At 54.8% G+C, this 16,419-nt stretch overlaps 1 protein-coding gene across 2 annotated transcripts in view; it reads right to left on the bottom strand.

The window, feature by feature from the left end:
* Positions 1-6,562: 6,562 nt before the first annotated feature.
* KIAA1614 (KIAA1614 ortholog) overlaps positions 6,563-16,419 on the bottom strand; it is a 38,484-nt gene continuing 28,627 nt past the window's right edge. For both annotated transcript variants that reach the window (XM_017888817.1, XM_017888818.1), the window contains exons 7-10: positions 15,767-16,007; positions 13,655-13,782; positions 12,666-12,850; positions 6,563-7,840 (exon numbers count right to left, since the gene is read on the bottom strand). In XM_017888817.1, coding sequence (XP_017744306.1) covers positions 7,647-7,840; positions 12,666-12,850; positions 13,655-13,782; positions 15,767-16,007 — 748 coding nt within the window. In that variant the 3' untranslated portion in view covers positions 6,563-7,646. The remainder of the gene's footprint in view (positions 7,841-12,665; positions 12,851-13,654; positions 13,783-15,766; positions 16,008-16,419) is intronic.

Genomic DNA, 16,419 nt, shown 5'->3' with positions numbered 1-16,419 from the left:
TCTGTTAAATCTGCAGGTAAGGAAATTGGGACACAGAAAAGTCATTTTCCAAAGGTCACACAGGTGGTGAGAGGCAGAGCTGCTTACTGTGACCCTAGTGCCTAGCACAGAAGGTGCCATATCAGAGTTTGCTAAGTCCTTAGCTTGATTTCTCCCAGACATAGTAGCTAGGGAGAAAAGGTGATGGCAAATAAACATACTGACCAGCCTCGCCAGAGAAATGAGTACTTAGAGAGTTAAGGTTATACGTATCCTCTAATAAAAGCAGATCATCTCCCCGACCCGAGGGAGAAACATGGACTGTCGCTTTGGCAGAGGGAGACAGTTTGCAACTGCAAGGCTGAGGGGTCCAGTTCCACAGGTGGACAGTGACTCGATTCTACTCATGGCTTTGCTGTGCAGCAAAACAGTGATTTGCCATCATTCCAAAGGTCCCAAAATGTTAAAAGGCAAGACCTGAGGCAAAAATGAAACTCACAGGAAGGGAGGGCCTGTCATGCCACCATAATAGGTCACTGTCCTAGAGGACAAATTTCAAATCAGCAAATGATCCTTGGTGCCTCCAGGTGTCAGCTGTATGCCCACCTGCCCAGGTGCTGCTACATGGAGCATTAGCAGTGACTGTGCAGGGGCAGGCTGAGCCTGAGCAAGCATCACCACAGATGCACCTCAGAGAGGGGGCAATGGGCTCCAGAAGCCTGTGTGGGCACACGCTTCCAAATTCCAGCCTCTTTGGATGGTGTTTTCTCCCCACCTCCCTTCCCAGCCCACTTGCTCACATACCATCAGATGCTTTCTCTGGGCACAGTATGATTGGCTGGCCTTCGAAGAGGTCAATAACTCTAAACTTCCTAAAAGTTTTATCTAAACAGTTACCAATAGTTCTGGCCAATATTTGATGCAAATCTGATGTGTGGGGTAGGTCTTTGACCAAGGCTGTAGGGATGCGGTGAGGAGCAAAACATTTTCATTCAGTTCTCAACCTGACAAGGGAAATACTGTTGAGACCAACTTTACACCTGAAAACTGGGGCATGGAGCAATAAATAAATTTGTCTAAGGCTACAACTAGTAAGTGGTAGAGACAGAATCGGAGTCCAGGTTGGCCTGGACCATACGAGGCCTCCATGAAGAGAAAAGACACTGGCCTGACTTCAGTGGTGGCAAGCAGATGTCTCACTAAGCCATCCCTCTAACCTGAGAAGTGGTAGCATAAGGCTGAGGAGGGGGAGAGGGGACACAACAGCTGTGCCAGTTAGTGGTGGATTAAAGCACTGAACCAGAAGTACCTGGTTTGCATGGATACCAGTTGCCTTGGACTTGACCGCATTTCAAGTCCACTGTAGGGTTCAAGAGATCTGCTGGCTCAGGGTTTCACACAGGTCTACCTTGCTGATAAATGTTTTGGAGCTTTTGTGTATTGGGCTAGAAATAAGCAAAAAATAAATGAGCCAAACCCCTTATTGTATAAACCCAGAAAATCCTGGAGACTTAGTCTGGGGGGCTCAGGATGAGAAAGCAAATTGTGGCCTCTGAATGCCGCTCCCGTGGATGCCAGCACCTCTTGTTCCTGAGTGAACACCAGAGCTGGATGGAGGCTGGTGAGCTTGGGGTCTTCGGGGGCCATGGGGTCCTAGAGTGGGCTCTCCTGGGAGCCTTTCTGCTCCTCAGATAGAGTGGGGTCTCCTGCCTTGGGGCTTCCATTGTAGCCCTGCACGCTGGCCTTTTTTCATAACTGAAGCTGTCTCCATCCTGGGGATGTGGGTATCCTAAGGGCAGGGCAGGCCTCTCCCCAGTGCCTGGCACTGGGCCAGAATCCTAAGGGCAGCTCCACACTGTGAGTAGGGGCCTGAGCCCAGACTGCAGAAGGACAAGACAAAGGCAGGCCCGGCAGGCAGCCTGGCAGCCACAGGAGAGCTCCGGATACCCTCCAGCACTGGCAGGGCAGCTGTTAAGCCCTGGCTCCATGGGCACATATCAGCGCCAGTCCCTGCAGCCCCCTTCCTTGGGGTCCAGCACTCCGACCTGGCCAACCCACAGCCAGAGAGCGCTGGGCAGAGCTTCTTGCCAAGGAAGGCTCTTGCCATTTCTAAGCAGGTGCTCTGGCTCTGTAGGAAAGAGGGAAACTTCTCTGTGGATATGTGGGGGAGGGAGGGAGAAAGGGAAGGCCTGTTCATGCAGGTGGCAGCAGGGCGTTTTGAGTCGCTCCAGAACTAGCCTGGGGACTTGGGGTGGGAAATGGGTTGCGCAGATGGAGTAGGAAAGTCCACTTGTTGCCAGGTAAGTTTGGTGGAGGATAAACAAGCAATTCTGCCTAAAGAATCACAATAAAGAGCCCTTGGTACAAGATCCTATGGGATCTACGGGGAGGAGCCGAAGTCAGCATGCAGTATTGGGGATGCTTCCAGAGACAGACACCTCTAATATTTGTGAAGGCTGCCACGGGGTCTGTGGGTGGACAGGGAAAGGGCATTCCAACCAAGGCACATGCATAAGCATGAGAGAGTAGGTGGGTGCATGGATGGGTGAAGTTGGGGCTGGTGGGATCCAGGAGCCAACAAACAAAGCTCCTACCAGTAATACCCACATGAGAATCCTGTGCCCAGAGGCAGTTTGGAGGACTAAGAAGTCCACAGTTGCGTCACGGCCTGCCTCTCCTGGGTCATAGGCCTCTTCTTGGCACCTCTGGAAAAGGTGAAAACAAATGGCTGCCCAGGACACCTATCTAGGATGGAGGCCTCTTCCCCACTACCCCAGGGGCCAGGCCATGGCCCTGAGGTTTCTTCTGTCTCCCTGCAGAACAGAACCATAAACCACTTTAAATTACAACTCGGTACATACCCACAGAAGAAGCATTTCTCAAAACCTACCCTTGGCTCGTATAAAGCACTCTAATTTTTTTTCTGTCCTGTCCTTTTTTTTTTTTTTCAATGCTTGTCTCAACCCACAAAATTGCTTTTATAACCCATGAGTGAATTGTACCTGCAGTTTGGAAACTGCCTTGGAAAGGGATCTGCCTGCTCTTCTCCAGCCCCACTTCCCAGAAGGAATGCCGAAATGAGGGCCTCTGTATCCTGGTGAAGGTCAGTGGCGGGCAGGCCAAGCTGGGCCGCCGGAGCTGCTCGAGGGCACCACTCTGCCCCGTAGGCTGTGCCTACGGGCCGGGGAGCGGGTGCTCTGGTGCTCGAGGACCTCCAAGCGAGGTGAACTGCAGAGGGACCCAGGAGGGTGGAAGGATGCTGGCTGGAAGTCGCAGAGGGCCAGGTTCAAATCCTGCCTCCGCTATTTATTGGCTCCCAGACCTTGGAATTAACCTTTGAGCCTGGACTCCTCGTGCGTAAGCCTGGTATAATAGTCTCTCCCTCGCAGTGTTGCTGTATGGATTCAGGGTTATTTAATGACCCCAACAGAGCTCTGGAACATTTGTGGAGCTGGCAGGGCAAGGTGAGGGACAGCCCAACGAAGGCAGGTCCCTGAAGTCCTGGTTAACACGGGTTTCCAAAATTCGAGCCAGCCTGCAGTTTCTCCAGCTCGCCTGAAAGCTGGGGACACTGCATGCACCAGGTACTCATTCCTGCACACCCCGCGCCCGGCCCACGGACTTGAGGGTCCGTAGGTCGCCCCACTTCCTCCCCATCGCTCCAGCCAGCTCCAGCTCATCCTCCCAGGTCTGTCTTGGCGCGAAGACTCCACAGCACCTTTCAGCAAGGCCCGGGACCTTGCGATGCACCAGTCGGCTCCTGTCCCCCTCCCCTGTCGTGCGTTCCTCAGGGGCAGGGTGAGCCCAGCAGTGTGTGTGTGTATGTGCCTGCGCGCGCGCGCGTGTGCTGGGGGCGGGGGGCGTGCAAAACCCCCGTGAGCCCGCCCTCCGTGCACCCTCAGGCTGCAGGCCCCCGCGGCTCTTAACAGCCGGTGCCCTGCTGGACACACCCCGCCTTGCGGAAACGGCCTTGGCACGAAGGCCCTGGCGACCCCCAGGCAGGGCAACGGGCCCGCGCCCCTCTCACCCCCGCCCGCGCGAGACCCCGCGGGAGGACGCAGACAAAGGCTGTTGGCCGCGCTGCCTGGCCCCACGCCTCGGCTCTGCGGCGGGAACACTCTCCGCGGGCGGCCGCGTGGCCAGGAAGGCGCGGCTGGCGGGGAGCCTGCGGGTGCAGAACGCTGCCTGCCAGGGCCCGTAGGGACCGCCCGCCCCGCCAGGGAGACTTGGGGGCGGCACCGGCGTCGCTGTGAGGGGGCCTCTGGTGGCCTGAGGGCGGGGCGGGTGTGGGGCGGCTGCCGAGGGCACAGTCGCCTCCTGGCCTCAGGGCCCGCGACAGACCCCGGTCCTCCCTCCCGGGACACCGGGTGCCAGCTGCGGAGACCTCTCGCCTCTGCTGCACCCCGTAGCTACAGAGGGGGCCCCCGGGAAAGAGGAGAAAACCAGCGGCCACCTGGGACGCCCGTTCTGCGGGTGGCTTCGGAAAGTGCCCCCAAGCCCCAAGGAGATTGAAGTGCCTGAGGCAAAGGTGGTGCCACTTTCTGCTCCGTGTAGTCCCAGTGTCAGGCGCCTTCTGTGAACCACGGTAGGGACATAAGTTAGACACTTGGAAAACCCACACCTTTGCACATGGATGTTTTCGTTTCTGTGCCTGAGTCACTTGGCCCTTGCTGTAGCTTCCTACTCGTTTTACAAAGCCCTGCTTGTGCTCACCTGTCCGGTTGGCGCCCTTGCCAACTACCTGGCCAACCACGAATCACGGCCCCAGGCTGTCCACAGGCTACACCGGCTACAGCCCCTCTTGCAGCACACCCTGCCTTGGTTCTGTAATATGTGTGTGCCTCCCCCTAGGCTGGGGCCCCTTGAGGCTGCCCGTCTCTCATGTCTGGGGGCTCTTGCCTGGCCTAGGCCTGGTTCCTGGTTAATAAGCTCTCAGTAAGAAGGTTCTGATGGCCCAGGCACTATGGCTCAGGCCAGCACTTTGGGAAGCCAAGGCGGGTGGATCACATGAAGTCAGGAGTTCGAGACCAGCCTGGCCAACAAAGTTAAACCCTGTCTGTACTAAAAATACAAAAACTAGCCAGACATAGTGGCGGGTGCCTGTAGTCTCAGCTACTCGGGAGGCTGGGGAAGGAGAATCACTTGAACCCATGAATCGGAGGTTGCAGTGAGCTGAGATCATGCCATTGCACTCCAGCCTGGGCAACAGAGTAAGACGCTAGGTTCTGATGCTCCAGTGTGTGAGTGAGGCAGGGCTGCCCCAGGCCTTCGAGGTCAGCAGGTCCCCAGGCAGGCAGATGCAGGCAATTGGGGAAGGTCAAACAGGAGGCTGGAGAAACCAAAGCCCCCTCCCATCCACACAAGCAGGGCCTACACATCAGGCTGCCCCAGGGAAGAGCTGGGATGCCAGCGCTTTTCCTCCTTGGAATTAGGTCACCGTCCAGAGGCCTGGGAGCCTCCAGTGTCCTGTGTGCCTCATGCCCCTCCCCTAGCAGCAATCCTTTTTTGGGATGGGGAGGCAGCTGCAGTGGGAAAAGTGGGCCCCGAGTCAGAGGGGCAGGATTGCATGCCCTGTCAGTGCTGCTGAACTCGGTTCCCCATCTATGCAAAATGAAGACAATGAGCAGGACACACCTGGCAGGACTATTTAAGGAATAAGTATGTCACCAGCCTGGGAGGTGATATGCCTGAGCCTTTTCCTGTCCTCCCAGCCCCAGCCACCCGCTTCCACCTCCTCCCACCTAGGAAGGAAGTTGTCCTTGCCATACAGAGAAAAATGGAGCTGTCTTTGGCCCCCAGGAGCTTTTCTCAACATGAAATTTCTCCAGTTTTGTGACCATAGGCCAAGAATTGCAGTATAGGAGGAGCCAGGGTTTCCCCACACTGGAGGTTTCTTGCTGTGGGGTCATTTCTACACTTTGAAGTGTGCCGGTGCCCTCTTCACAGCCTGAAGCCCCCAACACTTGTTCCTCTGGCCCCTCTGCTCACCTGTCAGAGCCCCCTTATTCCTCCTTCAACCGCCTACCCTATGGGGCTCAGCCCCTCCCTCTCCCCACATGGGCGTCATGAAGACAGGGACCTGGCTCCTGCTGCAAAGGCCCTGGGCAGGGAACATACCCCAAACACAGCACAGGACTGCCTCCCCACCCCCACGACCTTCTCCCTGGGCCACAGGCCTGCTTCAGTGTCCTGTCCAGTGAAAGCTGCCCTGACACTCATTTAAACCCGATTCTGCTAAAGGTTGAGTTTCTTGTTTCCAGGATTTTTTTTTTTTAACCACAGCTGGCACCCTGGCCAGTCCTAAAGCAGCCCTGAACTTCCTATTACACTCCTCAGTTGTGCCCAGCTAGGGTCCCTTGGCTGCTTCTCTCCTGATCATAAACCTTGCCCAGGGCTTTTCATCCGCCAAAGGATGGTCTGGAGGCTTCTGCATCTACCCTGGCTGTCACCCTAACCCGGGGCCTCCCCAGCCTTTCCTCTGGCATGCCCACCACCTGCACCTGTGCCTTCCCCCACTCCCCAGTCCTGCCCGTAGCTAGTGAGGGTCCAGTGAGTGTCAAGCCCAGAATTTTGCAACTCAGAGTGAGCGAAGCTTCAGCTTTGCTTTTTAATAAGTTAAGACTGACACATGGCCATCCACTCCCAAAGAGTCCCAGCCCTCCAGGCAGCACTGAGGCCCAGGCAGATGGCCCATCCCCGCTCTCCACGGCCTCCCTGCTGCCCACCCACCCACATGCCCACTGACAGCACCGCCAGGACGTCTGGGCAGAAAGCATGCAGCTGTGTGACGGCCAGGCACCCGCTGCAGCCCTGTCTCCAAGCTGGACAGAAGAACTAAGATGGAGGCTGCCACAGGCCAGGCTGCAGCAACTCTTGCCTCCTCCTGGGCAGAGGCAGCGGCTGGGGTGGCATGGGGCTGGTCTGGCTGGTCCCACTGGCTGGATCCTGGCTACCACAGTAGCATGTCCTGAAATCAGTTTTGTTGTTGTTTTCAACTTTATGTATAAAAAAAAATTTCCTAGAAATGTTTAATATTCTGGCTACCAGATAACATCTCCCAGATGTTCCCACACTCAGAAGGGGCATAAAATTCCTGTCAGACTACACGTTCCAATTTTGGTTTGGCATATATGGTCAATGACTGTAAGGCTGGTACTCCAGGACACTTTGCCCATTGCTGGATAAAGGGCAAAGGCAGTGAATGGAGTAGGGAGGAACGTGGCTGAAAAAGGGAAGGGTCAAGGCCAATATGGACATGTGCTTTCTTTGGTTCCACAGTGTTGGAGGCTGGGGGTAGCCTTTGACCAGGAGTGGGACCCGGAAGTGAGGCCAGCTCTCAGACATCAACCAAAGGACTGACTGCATCTCCCTCCTTCCCCTGCCAACAAAGGTACAAGTAGATGTTGACACCCCCTCAGACATGGAAGGAGACCCATTTTTTTCTTTTTCTAGTTCTGCATAAATGGCCTTAAACAAAATATGCAAACAGGCTCCTTGCCTCTCCCGAAGGCAGCCCACCACAGAAGCCCTGCCACAGCCCAAGAGGTTAGATGCTGCCAGGATCTGTTTCCGCCACAGAGCAGCTCTGTGCAGCACATTCCTGCCAACCACCCCAAGTGCTTCAGGGCTTCCGAGGCAGTGACAGTGAGGGCAACGGCACTTCTGGGTCACCGTGGGACAGGTCTCTGCCTCAAGACACGGATTGACAAGCTCTCTGAGTGGTCCAGGAGCTCCTTAATGTGAGCCAACCCCAGCCCTGCCACCTTGGCCCCATTCATCTCGAGGATCTCGTCGCCCACCCCCAGCAGCCCTGAGTACAGCTTGGCCGTGTTCATGTCAGCCATCTCCTGCACGTAGATCCCTGCAAAGGAAAACGGGAGAATTTCACGACACCCAAATTGAAGAAGTGCATCTCTGGAACGCTGACCATGTTGGTGAGGTGCTGTTTGTGCAGCACAGGGAGGGGGTGCTCATAGTGGGCACTTTTCTGCGCACATGCACACACACACCCCCCTCATTATTCCACCTCACAGCCACAACTGGCTTTAGACAGTGTGCCTCCTCCACGGTCTAACTTCATTCCACTGTCTCTGCTTTTAAAGTGGAAATGCTCCTAGTGCAAATAATGCGTTAAATTGTTATTTATTTATACCTGACTGTGAGTGAGCTAATCTTTTTCTGAGATGAGCTTTGCTTGTAGAATAGGGAGGAAAATAGTTTTTAAAAATTAGGAACCATACCTAACTCGGTGCCTAGCACTATGATCTAGTTGCTGCCTCAGGTCGCCCAGGCCCAGCATAAAGGCCGGGGTGGTGGGAAGGTATCATCGGAAGAGCAAAAGTGGCTGAGCCACATCCAAGCCTGGTTTGCTGCACTCTATTGCCAGAGTGACCCTGGCCTCAGTCTTACTCAGATATGGTTCCTCAATTGGGATGGGGAAACATCTGAGCAAAAAAACCCAGGAAAAATAAAAATTCTAGCCACATATTTCAAAGCTCCGGTGGCTCCCTCTCCTCTTCTGCACATGTCCCCTCCTCCCCACCCCAAAGAGGCCCTGCCTGGTTCTAGAAGGTGCCAAGAGTCAGCCTGGAGAACCAGCTTCTCTATTTCTTTCCCAAGCTCTGGCTCTCAGGGAGCCCCCTGTCAGTGGGGCAGGCCCTGTGGGGCTTGGGCTGGCTGGGTTGGCTCCCTCTGGCATCTCTGGGAAGCGTCCAGCTGAGGAGGCCCCCCTCCCCCCCATTCCCCCCACCGGCCTCAGCTGTGGCTGGAAACCTTTCAAATTCCCCTCCAGCTGCTCCCACCTGGGAGGAAGTAAGTGAGGTGCTGGCTCTCCCAGGGCAGGCTGGAGCCCCTGATGCCCATGCTCCGTGCTGGGTGGACACAGGAGCTGAGACACAAGCTGAGTTTGCTGGAGGACTGCAGGGCACACCCCTGGCATGGGCATCAGCACTGGCGGAATTCAGGCTGCTCAGCGCAGCCTTTGGCACCCTCACTGTTCCAAGGCCAGCTTGGCTCACTCTGCATTTCAAACATGAGGCCACTGCCCAGGCATTACTGTCTCCACTTCCTTTTCCTCCAGTCGGGTTCCTAGCAGGGGCCCGAAGGGGCATCAGGTCTGCTCTTCAATCTCTGGCTTGAAACTAGTCACCACATCTTGGACTAGTGGGAAGTCCTCTCTCAGGTCCCCCCAGCCTCTGGCCCTGACAGAAGTCAGGCATTTTAAAGCCTGCCTCTGAAATGTGGCTTTGAAAGAGCACTGATCTTCACTGAGGTACCTGAAAGTCTGTGGCTCTGAATTTAGCAAATCCAATCTTTGCACACCTTCCCCCTCCCTGGTCTGAGGTGTAGAATCCCTTTTGTTGCTTCTTGGCCAAGCCGAGCCTTTTCTGCAGGGCTGTCTTCCCTGACAGTACGTCTGCCATCCTGACTGTACAAGGCGTTTTCCCTCAACCCTGTCTTTTACCTCCTCTAGCTGGACTGCTTGCCCTCCCTATCTACGGGTTGGTGGCACGGGGAGGGGGCAGGTAAGAAGGGGCCCCTGGGGCGAACCCAGAGAAGTGTCTCATATGCTGTGGGAGTTGCAGGTGGGGACTAATGATAAACCCTGAAAGAATGCAGCCAGAGCTAGGCCAGACACTGACGTCACTCCTGCCATTTTGGGGAGACTCGTGTAGATTTCGCAACTGAAATTCGTGACACAAATATGACAGCCTGCTGTCGTGGGCATTTATTGTCTGCTGGAAATGGCCTTTGTTGAGGATGTGTGATCTCTATGTTGTATCCAATTAGAAGCAGAAGGCAAAGCCTGCTGTTCTCACAGACTCATATAGAGTCAGATGTGAAAGCCAGCAAGTTAATACCAGCATCCTGCCAGTTCAGCGCAGGGCACAAGCCAGCCCTCTTCACAGCCCCTCGGAGCCTGGAAGAAGTGACCCTCTGCTGTTGGAGGATGGACTGGGGAATGGAGGCCCCAGCACTTGCCAGGCTTCATGTGCGTGGGGCCCCTGTGTGCCATCCAGTGACCTATGACGGCAGCAGGACCAGGGAATGCTTGGGCAGAACAGGGAGCTGGCACCAACTCAGGTGAGGGTGCTGGGGACCCTGGGTCACTAGAGACCCCTGCCCATCAGAGCTCCCAGACGGGTGACGGGGAGGGGCTCCCACTGCCTGCAAGGGAGCCAAAAGGGACTCTGGGGGATGGTGGGGGGCAGAGTACAATGCCCTGCTGTGTGTGCACTCACGGCGACAGGTGAATGCAGATCACGCTGGTCCCTCCCTGTCTGGGGTTTTCTTCCCCAGACCTTCTCTTTCTGAAGGGGAGGGAAGAAAAATGCTAGGCCCTTTCCTGTGTGCCTTATCAAATGCTCCTTATGACTCTTCTCGGTAGATTTTGTCATCCTCATTTCACAGATTAGGGAACTGAGGCTCAGCAGGGATGTCGCCCGTTCTAGGTCACACAGCCAGCAGAGGTGCCGGAGCACAAACATGCTGAGTTGTCTGCCTCTGCCTTCACACCACCTGTCCAGGGGGCCTGTCCTGCTCGCCTAACGGGAGAGGAGGCTATGGGAAGGCCTGTGAGGAAGGACGTTTTATCCTCCTGAGGTCCAGAGTGGGCAGAAACCTGTCCTTTCCTCCTCTTACACACATGTCCAGCTCATCAGCAAATAGTCAAATCAACCAGAATCCAACCCTTCTCCCCTCTCCCCATCTCCACAGCCATTCCCAGCCCAAGTACCACCATCTCTGTCCCGGACTGCTGAAATAGCTTCAACACAGGGCTCCCTGGCTCCACCTGTGTCCCACTGGGGTCTATTCTCATAGACATTAGAGAGTCTCAGTGCTTGCTCCGAGCCCTCTAGTGGCTCCCATCTCATTAGGCATGAAAGCCAAAGCCCCTTACAGTGGCACAACCCCATCTTGCCAAACTGCTCTTCCCAACCTCTTGCCTGCTCTGTAGTGTCCAACCTGACCTCCTCACAGTTCTCACAAGCCAGGCTCACCCCTCCACTAGGGCTCTGCACTTGCTGTTCAATCTGCCAGAATGCTCTTCCCTAGACACCCACAGGGCCCCTCCTTTGCCCCATCCACGGCCCTGCTCAAGTGTCATCTTCTCAGAAAAGCCTCCCCACACTCCTGTCTATACCAGCATCTGCCACACCTGCTTTATCTGTATGTTTCTCAGAACTTTCTTTTCACCATCTGACATACGTAGCATATTATACATAACAAGAGTACACATTTTATAGATACAATCTAATTGCTCACTGGGTAGTATATTCATGAGGACAGGGATTTGGTCTGTTCCACTTAATGCTGTATCCCCCGTATCTATAACACATAGTAGGTGCTTAGTATATATTTGCTGAAACAATTAATGATGGAACAGACATGAGAACTCATGCTGCGGTCTGCAAATGTGGCAGCGGGCAGACTTTTTTCCAGGCTAAACAGCATTGACCTAGGAGATCAAAGCATAGGACTCAACCCCCCATTGGCAGAGCCCAGCTGCAGCAGGCTTCTGTGCACGTCTTTCTGTATCTGTCTCTCCCTTTCTCTCTTCTTCCTTCCCCTCCTCTCCTTGCCCAGCCTCGCATACCTGTCTTCCTTCCCTGCTCCTCTGGGGAATGTCTTTCTTTTACGGGCCCTTGCCCTGAGATGCATTCTGGACCACAGACCTTGGGTGTGGGCCTTGGCAAGTCACGTTGCCCTGAAAGACTCATGGATGGGGCGGAACTGAGAACTGGCCGGAGTGCAGAATGATGTCCAGGACTCCTCCCTGCCCTTGCCTGGGTTGAATTGAGACCCAGAGCACACCCCAGCCAAAAGCCTGCAGCCAGGATTCATCTGAACATAATCCTCGGGCACAGGCCTGAGGGAGGGATGGGATGCAGAGACAGATAGGCACGCTCCACCTGCCCAGACATACTCCACAGCCGGAGGAAAGGAACCGTTTCAACGCAGCCACATCAAAGGGACTGCTGAGAACCGGCAGGCACAGACAGTTTTCCTCTGGCTCTCCTCTGCTAAGATGGCCTTCAAAATTCTAATTTCTTTCTTTTTTTTTTTCCTTTGAGACGAAGTTTTGCTCTTGTTGCCTAGGCTGGAGTGCAATGGCGCAATCTTGCCTCACTGCAACCTCCACCTCCTGGGTTCAAGCAATCCTCCTGCTTCAACCTCCTGAGTAACTGGGATTACAGGCATGCGCCACCACGCCCGGCTAATTTTGTATTTTTAGTAGACATGGGGTTTCACCATGTGGGCCAGACTGGTCTCGAACTCCTGACCTCAGGTGATCCGGGCACCTCAGCCTCCCAAAGTGCTGCGATTACAGGCGTGAGCCACCGCGCCCACCTAAGATTCTAATTTCAAGATGTCATCAGACAGCAGGGGATAGTGGAGTCAAACCTGCCAACTCTACCCTCTCCCGTACACCCCCCACCAACGCCCTCTCAGCTGCAGCGGCCCAGGGCAAAGGCTCTGCAGGTGCAGACTCCTAGACAGCCCCGGACAATTGAGAAAGAGCCCCCGGGGGGAGAAGCCTAGTTCTGTAGTCAGGGGCTTTCTGAATTCCCAGAGCTCCACAGCTCAGCCAAGGACCAGAAAAGCCTCTGACACAGCCAGAAGGCCCTGCCGTGGTTTGCTAAGGCTGCCCCGGCTATGGGGCTGAGGAAGGGGAGAGGGCATACCTGAGTCTGGGCGCCCATTCCCAGAGGCCACGCAGAAGCCGAAAGTGCCCCCCGGGGAGCGCTGCAGCTGCAGCTGGCTCGTGCCGTCCGGGAACACCTCCACCAGGCGGCCCACGGTGCGAGCCAGGCTGGGAGCACCCACGTCCTCCACGCTGAGGGCACGCCGTGGTGAAGCCTTGGCCGGCCTGCAAGGGAACCAGAGACACAGTGAGGGCAAAAAGCGTCAGGCACTGGGCACAACTCTTCCCTAGCTTACAGATGACTGATGCCTCATAGACATCCAATGCCAGAGTCTGGCATTGGAGGCTGGGGTTCTGCTGACCTCAACCAGCAAAGAGAGCCTGCTAGGGCCAAAACTGGTGGGTTTCCACTGCTGTGCAAGGCCCCCCAGAGCCTGCTGTGGAACTAGAAACCCCACCCTCCCAAAGCAGTGGTTTCAAATTTGGGGGCGTACAGAGACGTTTGTAAGAACCTGACAAAAGGTATAACTTTATGTCACATTTCCAGGAGCTAACATACACCCTGAAGTGCATCCATGCCCCAGGAGAGAGCAGCCAGCCTACAGGGCCTCTTCAGACAGGGCGGGATCTTTCCAAGCAGGTCATGTGTCCTGGGCCTCTCTGGGGGTCTCTGTCTCTACGTGTTTATTTGGATCTTTAGCTGGGCTAAGAAAACTCTCTAAACTTTCTGATTGCAAGATGTCACTGGACAGCAGAGGGATAGTGGACTCAAACCGGCCAACTCTATCCTCTCCAGCAACCCCAGGCCTTCTCGGAGCCCAGTGCACTGAGGGTCGGGGCAGGGCACTGAGGTGCTGAGACTCCTGTGGCAGCCTTGTCTCCACACATCAGATGTCCTGGGCAGAGGCCTTGCTTTCCCTTCAGCGGCCCCTGCTCAGAGCCATGATGCTGAGGCAGGAAGGGGTTAAGCTTTTGGCTCCACTGGTCACTCTCTGAGTTTATCCTCCAAATCATGTGTGCTCCTCTTACCTGCCAGCTGCACTGTGGTCCCCTGGCCCCGCTACCAGGTAGAGGCTGGACCGTTCCCCCTTGCCGCTCAGCAGAGAATGGAGGTTCTGAAAAGAGGCAGCTTTCCGACGCTGGTGAGAGGGTGACACCTGATGAGAAAGGGACAACATTGCAGGTGAGAAAAGCCACCTGGGAGGTGCTGACAGAGGACTTGGCCCCCACCATGAACGTGAGGGCCCTGTAAGAAAGTGACAGCACAAGCTTTTATCATTGCTTCCAAGAATTCAACAGGAACCACCATGACTTACTCAAGGAGATGGGTCTACATAGGCCATCTGAGGAGTCAAGGGATTTTTTGTTTTGTTTTTTAGCTGCAATAACAACTTTAGTGCTATACTAATTACCTCATTGATTAAGGAAATCTAACGTACTCATTAAGGAAGAAATGAAAGTAACTTTATTACAGAGTAATAAATACCACTTTAGAGTTAAAATTTGAAATATTATTTTGTGATTCTTTAGTATGTCTTTTGTGATTGCTTTTGTTCAAAAATTTAAATCGTACATTGTACCTTCAAACATTGTGGATAAAACGATAGATAAGAAATCCTTCAAGGAGTTCATAAAATGATGGGGGCAGGGTTGAGCACGGTAAGTTAAAAGGTTTCAGTGCACTTTAAAAGGGGATGGTGTGTGCCGGGTGTGGTGACTCATGCCTGTAATCCCAGCACTTTAGGAGGCTGAGGTAGGCAGATCACCTGAGGTCAGGAGTTCAAGACCAGCCTGGCCAACATGGTGAAACCCTGTCTCTACTGAAATTACAAAAATTAGCCGGCCTGATGGCAGGTGCCTGTAATCCCAGCTACTCGGGAGGCTGAAGCAGGAGAATCACTTGAACCCAGAGGTGAAGGTTGCAGTGAGCCGAGATCGTGCCATTGCACTCCAGCCTGAGTGACAGAATGAGACCCTGTCTCAAAAAAAAAAAAAAAAAAAGGATCTACTACCATTCAGTCCTACAATTCCACTACTGGGTATCTACCAAAGGAAAGAAGTCATTACAAGAAAAAGGTTGGTTCCATATCTTTGCGATTGCAGATTGTGCTGCTATATACATGTGCAGCAGCTGCTATGTACACACATGTACACAGCAGCACAAGCTTCCCACCCACTCACTACTCGGTGTGTATTGTGCGTACCGCACTAGCTTCCCTAGAAAGCACCAGAATACAAAGATCAAGTGGTGTTCCCTCAAATAACTCACACTCCAGTGAGGGCTGAGAGACAAAACCCAACTAAACATGATGCAGGGAGTTCCACAAAGGAGGGAGGCACAGTAGCAACGGGAGCAGGGGCGGAGGCCCAGTTCGGCCTGAGGCAGGGTTGGGAGTGGCTCCCTGAGGGGCACGTGCCTGCAGTAAGGATGGATGAGTGGGCAGGTGGCGTTCGGGGAAGGTGGGAGAAAGAGCCCAGCTGAGGGTTCAGAGTCAGTGTGCGATCTGCCAACAGAACTGCAAGCGCATCAGCTGCAACCGGGGTCAAGTGTGTTAAAAGAAGAATGACGAGGGATGAAAGCAGACAGATCCCAGAAACTCTCTGGTCATGCTGAGTGGTCTGAACTTTATCTTGAAGGCAATAAGGGACGAATGACAGATGTTCGGTGAGGGGGTGGCGTGGCCAGATTTGCATATCAGAAGGACCACTCTGGAAGCCACATGCAGGACCATGGCAGGGAGGCCAGTCAAGGGGCTGCTGAGGGAATCCACGTGGGAAGTGATCTGTGCCTGGGCTCAGAGTCACTATGGCCATGGAGAAGGTTCCAGAATCATCAGGCTGTCAACTCTCCGGGACTTGGCTGAGGTGGCAAAGTTGAGGGAGAGGGAGGAGCCTAGAGTGACCCCAGGCCTGGGCAGCTGGCAGGGTCATCTCAGCAGTGTGAGATGCTGCCGACCCACCCTTTGTCTAGGGGAATCCAAGTCTCATGGGTCAACCGTGGGGATGCCAGCAGCTTCCGTCTCCCTACTGTGGGCTCCTTGGGAGGCATCCTCAGCACCTCCTCCCTCCATTCACCTTTCATGCTGTTGGTGGCTGCACCACTGCTGGCTTCACTCCCTGGGCTGGGGCCCCTGGACTCACCGGGTGCAGGGATTGTAACGATGGGGCCCTGGAGTGTGACGCCAGGCCAGGCACGGCGGGCTGCAGCTGCTCCACACTATAGCTGCGGGACTTGCCCAGCTTGGGCCGGGAACTCTGGCCGAGGGCTGAGAAGAGCTTTTTCAGCCCCAAGGTGGAGGTGATGCTGCTGCTCCTTTTCTTGTTCTGGTCCAAAGGGGCAGCCAAGGGGGAGCCAGGTCCTGTGTCAGCCCCTGCTGATGCTCTGAAACACAAGGGTGGAGGTGAGGGGGCAGGGGAGGGCCAGGAGGGTGGCCAGGGCAAACTGTACCCTGGGGCCATCTCGAGGGTCGCAGATGGGCCAGCACCAATGCCTCTGGCACGTTTGGGGCCAGGAACTGATAACCAGGCATAGAAAGAAAGGTCAAGTGGAAGCCAGATGTGGTGGCTCCTGTCTGTGGTCCCAGCTACTTGGGAGATGGAGGCAGGAGGATCACTTGAGCTTGGAGGTCGAGGCTGCAGTGAGTTGTGATCACGCCACTACACTCAACCTGGGCGACACTGTGAGACTCCCCCAAAAAAAATAAAGAAAGAGAAAAGGAAGAAAGAGAAAGGAAGGAAGGGAGGGAGGGAGAGGGAGGGAGTTGGAGTGACCGGAGTGGGGAGGAAGAGAGACA

The sequence above is a fragment of the Rhinopithecus bieti genome, unplaced genomic scaffold (assembly GCF_001698545.2).
Source record: "Rhinopithecus bieti isolate Rb0 unplaced genomic scaffold, ASM169854v2 scaffold_15676, whole genome shotgun sequence".
NCBI lineage: Eukaryota > Metazoa > Chordata > Mammalia > Primates > Cercopithecidae > Rhinopithecus > Rhinopithecus bieti.
Note: the sequence above shows the minus strand (reverse complement) of the source record. Positions and strands in the feature narration are given on the sequence as shown.